The sequence below is a fragment of the Sturnira hondurensis genome, unplaced genomic scaffold, assembly GCF_014824575.4.
Source record: "Sturnira hondurensis isolate 20B ecotype Veracruz unplaced genomic scaffold, ASM1482457v3 Scaffold0001547, whole genome shotgun sequence".
Taxonomy (NCBI): domain Eukaryota; kingdom Metazoa; phylum Chordata; class Mammalia; order Chiroptera; family Phyllostomidae; genus Sturnira; species Sturnira hondurensis.
Window position 1 is genome coordinate 33,025 of NW_028074178.1, and position 9,251 is coordinate 42,275.

The following is a 9,251-nucleotide window of genomic DNA, read 5'->3' on the forward strand; positions in this document are numbered from 1 at the left end:
ATATGAAGGGTGAAAGGACAGCAAACTCACAGTTATTAACAACCACACCTAAAACAAAAGCAAGCTAAGAGGACAGCTAGATTGGGAGCGGAAACATAGAAATGAAGAACAGATGGAGGGTTAGCAACAGGGGAGTGGGAGGAGGAGAAGGGGGGAGAAGATACAGAAAATAAGTAGCATAGACAGTAGGTAAAAAATAGATAGGGGGGAAAAAAAGAAAAATAGATAGGGGGAGGGCAAGAATAGTAGGGGAAATATAGAATCTAAAGAACTTGAGACACGTGGTCATAAACAAAAGGGGGTGGAGTGGTGGGGGAAGGGTGTGCAGGGTGGAGGAGAATGAAGGGGGGAATAGAACAACTGTAATGGCATAATCAATAAAATATATTTAAAAAAGAATATAGGGTCAGGCACAGATAGTATTATAAATTTTTATTACAAAACCTTTTAATACAAAATCAGAAGCATGTAATTCTGTAACAAAGCAATATCACACTCAAGCAAACCACATGACATTTTAGGTGAAATTCTCAAATTAAAACTACAGGCCTGGCTGGTGTAGCTCAGTGGATTGAGCACGGGCCTGTGAAACACACGATCGCGGTTCGAATCCCAGTCAGGGCACATGTCTGGGTTGAAGGCCAGTTCCTGGTTCTCAGCAGGGGACGAATGAGAGGCAACCATACATTGATATTTCTCTCTCTCTCTCTCTCTCCTTTCCTTCCCCTCCAAGAAAAATAAAGAAAACCTACAGATTATTATACCCATATCATTACTTTACAAAACAATCCAGCAGGTGTTACTTCTGCACCCTGATGTTCAATACACTGTTGTTTACAATAGCCAAAAACTTAAAAAAAAGCCCAAGTGTCCATCAGTAGATGAGGGGATAAAAAAGCTGTGGACCATTTACACTGTGGAATACTACATTGCCAAAAAAAGAAAAATCTTACCCTTCGTTATAGCATGAATGGACCTGAGGAGCATTATGCTAAGTAAGCCAGTCAGAGGAAGACAAGTACCAGAGGATCTCATTTACATGTGGAATCTAATGAACACAATAAACTAGCAAACAAAATAGAAACAGACTCATAGGTACAGAGAACCGACTGAAAGCTGTCAGAGGGAGGTGGTGGCCTGAGGTGAAAGGTGAAGGGTTAACTTCCCCAGCATCTTCTCTCACCACATCCCTTTCCCCCCTTGCCCACTCAGCTTTGTCACAGTTGTCTTGTGCTGCTTGCTGCTACTGCAGTCATCTTCAGCTGAGTGGTTAAGATACTACAAGAATATTGGGGGGAATAATATCAAGAACTTCAAGAGGGGATTTAACCTTGCTCTGTTGGAAATGATCATAACTCAAGAATAGATGTAAGTTTTATTAATGCTCAAAACGTTTACCTCTAGAACCATTTAAACATTTACTGATACATGTCCTTCACTTGAACGTTAAGATATTTTAGGATTTTTTCATAGTTCCTTCTACAATACACTTTTCCCTAACTTTTCCCCTTCGCTACTAAATTATTTCAACCAAGAATTTAGAGTTTCTTTAACCTTTCATTGCATTCACCACACAACTGGTGAGGCACATTCATATAACTGTGCAGTATTTTGCATATTAAAATTTCAGTCAACTTTGGAAGGTCTCTCATATGGCACTATTTTTACTGTGCTGTTCCCAACTACCACGAGGTGATAGAAAGTCAAATATCTAAGTAGAGAAGTATGTTGATACTATTTCCTTACATTTAATTTCTTGTCCATGTAATATTCCTGGCTTGAGAAAATGAGAATTCACCTTTTTTTAAAAGAAAAACTAAAAATTCCAATAATTTACTTGTCCCATTTCAACTTTAAAAGCTATGTCCTTTTATGAAAGTTTACCCTATTTTTATGGCTAGAAGTTGAACAGTTACTATTTGTATAGGAAAATTCTAATTGGGAGAACAATCTGAGTGTTCCCATCACCTGGACCTCACCTGCAGTGCCCTACCCAAGGCGTCCTTCACTTGAGCATTCCTTAGGCTGTAGATGAGGGGGTTCAGCATGGGGTTAAAGAGACTATAAAAAAGAGACAGAATTTTATTCTTCTCCCCTTGTTGACTTGAGTCAGGGAGCATGTAAACCACCATGGCACAGCCAAAGAAGAGCCCAACCACACAGAGGTGGGAGGAGCAGGTGGAGAAAGCCTTCTTGCGGCCCTCCCAAGAGTTTATCTTCAGGATGGCCCAGAGGATGTGTATGTAGGAGACCAGCACCAAGCAGAAGGGCCCGAGTAACACGAAGACAGAAGCAGCAAAGATGACCACTTTGTTGAGCCAGATGTCAGCACAGGCCAGCTTGAGGACAGATAAGACCTCACAGAAGAAGTTGTTTACTTCCCGAGGCCCACAGAATGGCAGCCTTAGAAGGAGAAGCATGTGTATTAGAGACAGGACAAATCCACAGGACCAGGACATGATGGCCAGGATCGTGCACGCAGTCCAGCTCATGATGACAGTGTAGTGGAGAGGGTGGCAGATGGCCACGTACCGATCATAGGACATAGCCATCAAAATCAGACACTCTGTGTGAGCAAATGCTAGATACAAAAACGTCTGCATGATGCAAGAGACAAAGGAAATGGCTCTATTCTGGGTCACTATGTTTGCCAGCATCTTGGGGACACTGTTGGAAGCATAGGACATGTCAATGATGGCCAGGTGGGAGAGGAAGAAGTACATGGGGGTGTGTAGTCTCTGGTCCAGACAGATGAGTGCAAATATCATGCTGTTTGCCAACAGACTAAAGGTGTAGAGCAGGGAGAAGACCCAGAAGAGGAGGATTTCCCTCTCTGGGCTGAGCTGGAATCCCAGCAGCATGAACTCAGTGACCCATGACCAGTTCCCCTTCATTCCTTACAGACACCTGGTCTGGAACTGAATTGTGATAAACGTCAGGCCTGGAGAATCAATACAAAGTGGAGTTCATCTCAATGTGAGCTCAGAGAAAGGCTGTATCCTTGTCACTCCTTGAGAGCTTCCCCTTCTCCCCCAAACTGCTTTCTTGTTTTTCACTTTCCTATGAAATAAATTGAAACTTATAGAAAAACAGTCAAGAATTATGCAAAGAACTCCAATATAACCAATGCCCAGATTTAACAAATTTTACTATTTATTTCATATTTGCCTTATAATTCTTTTTCTCTATATTATTAAATATGAGTGTTGCTTTTTTCTGAAGCACTTGAGATTAAAGTATAAATAGACATGATACCCATTTACCCTTAAATTCCTCTTTCTTCCACCAAAAAGAAAGACATTCAGTATCTAACTACAATTATCAAAATCAGGCAATTTGGTAGTGACATGATTCTTTAATCTATAATATACTCTCTCTCTTCCCCTCACCCGGGACCCAATCCAAAAAGACATATGAGATTTAACGTCATTCTTCGTTAGTCTTCTTGCATCTGAAATAGTTACCCTGTCTGCCTTTGCCATTCATGACCACTGAGTCTTGGAACATTGTAGAGAAGTTCTTCACTACAGTGTTCTCCAAATGGAACAGCATGCAGCTTCTCATTGTTTCATTCAGATTATTTACTTTCTGCAGGGAAATTCAGTATCTTCCGTTGTGCTTCATGGGCAGGTGCATGAGTTTCACTGTTTCATCACTGGTGATGCTCACTCAGATCACCTGGTGAATATGATGCCTCCAAAGTATCTCCATTATAGAATCATTATCTCTTTCCCTAATGCAATTTCTTGAGCAGCTATTACTGTTGCTCTATAATATTCTGTTCCTCGTTGAGCTTCTCAGCCACTAATTTCAGTGCCTGTTGATTATCATGCCTAACTCGATTACTAGTACTGATTATTGCGAAACATGGTATTCTTACTCCATCACTGCTGTTACGCTTATTGGTTGTCAATTTCCTCATGAGGAAAGGCTCTATCATCTACCTACCTATCTATCAATCATCTATATATCTTTATATGTCTGCATCTGTTATCTTTGTATTAGTATGGATGCATGAATTTTGTAACCAAGGGATTATAATTATTTCTTTTGTTTAATTTATTCATTCTTAATTATTCTAGATCTAAACCCACCAAGCTTGCCCTTTTGTTTTCTAACACGTCTGCATAGTTTTTGAGCACTTCCTTACTTCTGATGGCTGTTTCACACTTTTCTCATACATTCCCCATGTCAGCCATGGGCCCATGCACTTCCCCAAAAGGGCCTGATTATTTTATGGAGGAATCATATGCATAAAAAGGTATCTTAATCTCAACAGTTTATATTTTCATCATGACTTTTATCACATTTCTGATGCCTTCTTTTAAAACAGAAAACATAAAATTTGCAAGGAACACAAATTGTTCTTGGAATAACACATTCTCATGCTTGTGAACATTGAAAACAGCTTTACTGACTTCCCTTTTATGGAGTCAAATCTATTTCACAAGATTAACATTAACATTGAAGAAAATGATCTTGATATTTTTTAGTAAATTATTTTTCAGCAGAATATATACTGGTAACTAACACCTTATTAATTACCAAGTTCATATTATTGTTGTATTCCTTCTCAGAAAATCACAGGATTAAAGATTTTAAAGATTAAAATTTAAGAATTTGAGTCGTTTGACTATGGTGGTTCTTACCTTGTATGAGCATTTGACATCAAGTTTCAAAACTTTCTTAGAAAAACATGATGAAACTATTTAAGACTAAAGATATAATACCTTATAAAAATAACAAATAAGCATTATTAATAATATGTACATATAGTAATACCACTTTAGTGTACATTTTCATAGGCATTATGAATTTAAATATATATCAACCAGTGTTACTAGTTTACCTATTTCTTTCATTTACAAATACATATCAGAAACTATTTCCCATGTCTAAACATTTCTATGCAACATGCTGTGAACAGCTGCACACTATTTCCTTGAGTATAACTTTTTATATATTATCTCATTAGGTTTGTGCAATATAATGCTTCAGTGAGTAAATTTTTAAATCCTGAATCCTCTTAGTAAATTCTGAGATTTGACAGTGCTCAGTGAAATCAGTCACACAATTTATGTATCTGGATTCAAGTATCGCTCTGTCTCTAGTCATCTAAAGATCAAATTACAAAATCCCAGCAGCAGGGAGACTCAGCTCTGTCAGAAACTGCCCAGTGGGAAGGGTGTCTAACTCCACAGTCCTGACTCCCTTACTACTTGAAAGCACCTCTGCTGTGCTGTTGTCCCACTTAGCTGGCTGCTCTTACCGCTCTGCCTGCCAGGGGGCGCTGGTTCTCTCCTCACGCTCAGGTGAAAGCCCCCTGGTCCTCATCTCCCTGCAGTTCACTCTCATCTCACATGGATGTTAAATGCTCCACAGAGCTTAGAACAGCCTGACTTACAATGTGTGCAGTTATTTGGTCACCAGGCTGAAAATGCCACTTATTCTTATTCGACCTGCCACCTGAGCTATATACCCTCTTATTTGAAGGAACTGACACATTCTGTGTGACATTATTTCATGTCCTACCTCCTCCACTCCGGGTTCCACATGGTCCATGTGAAAGAAATGACCCCAGCACCAGCATTTGGATTTCCTCTTAGACGTCTTTACATCTACATCACGAACAACAAGAGACATGAATTTCTCATTAGGGTCTTGTCAAGTGTTTTCTTCTCAATTCCAGTTTCTGGCTTGAGGGGAACCCCTGTTTTCTAAGTGAATGGAACCTGTAATTACATGACTCTTCACTGTGTATAAACAAGGGGAGGAAGCTCCTACCTGTGCAACAATTACAAATTAAACAATTCCTTTAACACAGTGAACATCACAACCCCTCTTGACCACACAGACCTTACAGTAAGGCTTCAGGGGGATGGACAGTATGTTCCCAAGAAATTAGGAGTTTCATCTCTTAAGACCATAAATATAATTTTAATTCATACATTTTTTAATGCTTATGAGTGTGGATGCATTCAGTAATTTCAAAAATGCTGAGAATTACTGTCTATCCCTCAGGGGCAGTCAGACCTCAGTAAATGAGCATTGTCGGGCTTGTGGACCCTCAGGTGGGTATGCAAATGGGTCAAACACACCCATGTGCTGACACACTGGACCAACCACTGTCCTCACTGTTTTACCACAATGGGTGTTGCAGGGCACCCCACGTCCCTCATATGAACCATGACATTGTAGCGTGCAGCCAGTTACAACAGAGAGAGAGAGAGAGCAGAAGCTGCCTGCTTGATCATCTCCAGGACCCACTGAAGGGCTGGCTATCAGACAGCCTGAAAAAGGGTCTTTCTACCCTTGGGAGTTAGGCTGGGTTCTAGTGGGGGACTCTTAAGAAATGATATCAATGTACAGGCTTGGCCAATAACAACAGTTAGTACAGTTAAATCCTCATTAGAAGGGTATGGATAAACTTTAGGACAAATGAAAGATAAAAGGAGATTCAGATCAAATGTCACTTATTTAAGCTGAAATTCACTTTAACCAAATAATGAAATTTTTATCTTTATATGTCTTACACATCTTTATGTCTCATAACAATTAGTATAGTTCTAGATGAAACAGGCACTCAGGAAATGTTTGTTAGATAGATGATTGCCATTTTTAGTTTAAAAAATGTGTGTATTTTAAGCATCTTCTGTTTGCCAGGGTCTATTAACCATGACACTGTTAGAATTATATTAGTAAAGTACACAGTGAGAATTTAATCCCTGGAAGAAATGGACAAAATCTTAGATTTTCACTTTCATAAATATGAGTATAGTTGGGGAGGTTCTATGTAAATGTGTGTTAAGTTTGTGACATTAATTTTTCCTACAATTAAAGAATACTGCTATGCTATGGAAAGTGAGGAAGAGCCACATCAGTATTGCCAAATTCTACTCAAACACAGTTGGACACAGTGAGTAATGCTGGAAACACATTTCATCTCTGAACATGAAGAATAATGATTTTGTTGAACATAACTCAATGTATTATTAGTCAGTAGGAACATTTGTTTACTAACTTTTTAGTTTTATGTCTCCATAAATGGATTATTTTATTTTAGATGTGCTTATCATTTTATTTTATACTCATTACCCTAGTTATCATTTTGCTACTAAAAATAAGCAACATGAAAAGGAAATAGGAGACTCAATCTCTTAAGCAGACACACACTGGAACAGAGAAGAAAAGATCACATTGAGAACAAAACACTAGTGACATACATACAAAGGTTCCAGAGGTTGGCACAAGCAGCTCTTAATTTGGGTGGTCCTGTGGCTCCGAGTTTCTTTAGCTCTGGAGATTTATCCCACTTCTTCAGCTCTGGCCAGGAGTCTCGCACTCATTCTTCCCTGCTGGATGATAGGAGAGTTATTTACATCACATACTGTGATTTGCAATCTGACAGTCATCACCAGGAGCTGACTACCTAGGATGGTCAGGAAAGGAAATAGCTGTATGGTAAACTTACATTTTACCCAGTTTCAGCAAAGAAATGAATTACTGTCACGCTTCCTGGAAGATTCTCTTCCATTAAGAGAACTTGTCCTGGACGTCACTCTTGTCATTCAGACTAGGTAACACAGGCCACCTCTAATCTGCCTCCTCAGAGCCTTACTCAGACAGAAAGCCTGGTTATAAAGCCCTGGCTGAAAGAGCAACCTGGTCAGACCACCACTAGGCAAGCAAATCTGGAGGGAGTGTGAGAGATGTTGAGGGTGGTCAGGGCCCTGCCCATAACACAGGAGGCAGACAGTTCCTGAGGTGGAGAAAGAGGAAATCTAGGCACAGGTTCCACTGACTTTCATTGCCTCTTTGGAGTCAGGAGCAAAGAGCACCCAGCAATTCCAGTCTTGTGCACACAGCCATGGTGGTGTTGGCTCCTGTCCTGTCTGGCCTCAACTACCCACACTGAACTTGACTTCCGTGCACAACTCTATTCTTCTGAGGGGGATTTTCTCCTGAGCATTTACTCTGACCTGGAATAAACCCCATGGAGGAGAGAGAAGCACCTGTGAACAGGGGCAGCAGCCTGCCCCTCTGCAGCTTCTGCAGGTGGACACCCAGACACTGGAGGGGCTGCAGGTCTTGCAGTGTGTCCTTCAGAGAAGTGGCATAGCTTCCAGGGGCATAGCTTTCATTTGAGAATCAGATGAACTAAAAACCTTCTGGAGTTTCTACTGAGAGTTTAAATTCCCACATGGCTCATAAGATGTTCTGCCTAGTTATCTTCTCCCTATAGGAAAAGAAAAGCTCTCTGAATTCCCTCTGTGGAGAAGAGCAGAGATCGGGTCTGACAGTCCCTGGGAGAAGAGTGCTGGGGACCAGGCAGGGCTCCTGTTAGGGCTGTGCTGTTTCTACATGAACTTGCAGGGACCTCAGGGGCTTTAACCCTGAGACAAACACCCATAATGATGGCAGCCACCCTCTCAAAGTGATTAGCATTATGAATAACTGCTTCTCTACATCTTGTAGAGGGTGTGATTTTGTGAAACTTGTTAGGGTGACCTTGAAGGAGAACAGGTCCCCCAAGGTGGAAAGAGTCCCTGTCTGCATTCAGGGTTCATAGGTACAAATGAGGAAGGATTATAATATCCATGAGCAGCAATTACTGAGTCCTTTTTATGTTTCAGAAAATGTGCCAAATACCTTACAGTGACCACACAGTTCAGTCTGATCATAATTTTTTTTGTTTTTTAATTTATATAATTTTAATTTAATTCTTGTTCAAGTACAGGTTTCTGTCTTATATTCCCAACCCTGCCCGCCCCCCCCCCATGCTCCCCGCCTCCCTCCCCTTTCCGCCCCCCACCCTTAGTTATTGTCCATGTGTCCTTTATACTTGTTCATGTGAGTCCATTCCCTTTTCCCCTATGATTCTCTCCCCTCTCCCCTCTGGACCCTGTCAGCCTGTTCCATATTTGAGTGTCATTGGTCGTATTTTGCTTGCTTGTTTGGTTTGTTTAGATTCCTGTTAATGGTGAGATCATATGATATTTGTCTTTCACTGCCTGGCTTATTTCGCTCAGCATAATGCTTTCCAGTTCCATCCATGATGTTGCAAAGGGTAGTAGTTCCTTCTTCCTTTCTGCAGCATAGAATTCCATTGTGTAAATGTACCATAGTTTTTTGATCCAGTCATTTACCGATGGGCATCTAGGCTGCTTCCAACTCTTGGCTATCGTAAATTGTGCTGCTATGAACATCGGGGTGCATAGGTTCTTTTGGATTGGTGTTTCAGGGTTCTTAGG

At 40.6% G+C, this 9,251-nt stretch overlaps 1 protein-coding gene across 1 annotated transcript; it reads right to left on the bottom strand.

Annotated features, from left to right (window-relative positions):
• Positions 1-1,964: 1,964 nt before the first annotated feature.
• Positions 1,965-2,957, bottom strand: LOC118976059 (olfactory receptor 2A2-like). Its single transcript, XM_037030335.1, has one exon. It carries the CDS (start codon positions 2,892-2,894, stop codon positions 1,965-1,967), a length of 930 nt encoding a protein of 309 aa, XP_036886230.1. The 5' UTR covers positions 2,895-2,957.
• Positions 2,958-9,251: the final 6,294 nt, after the last annotated feature.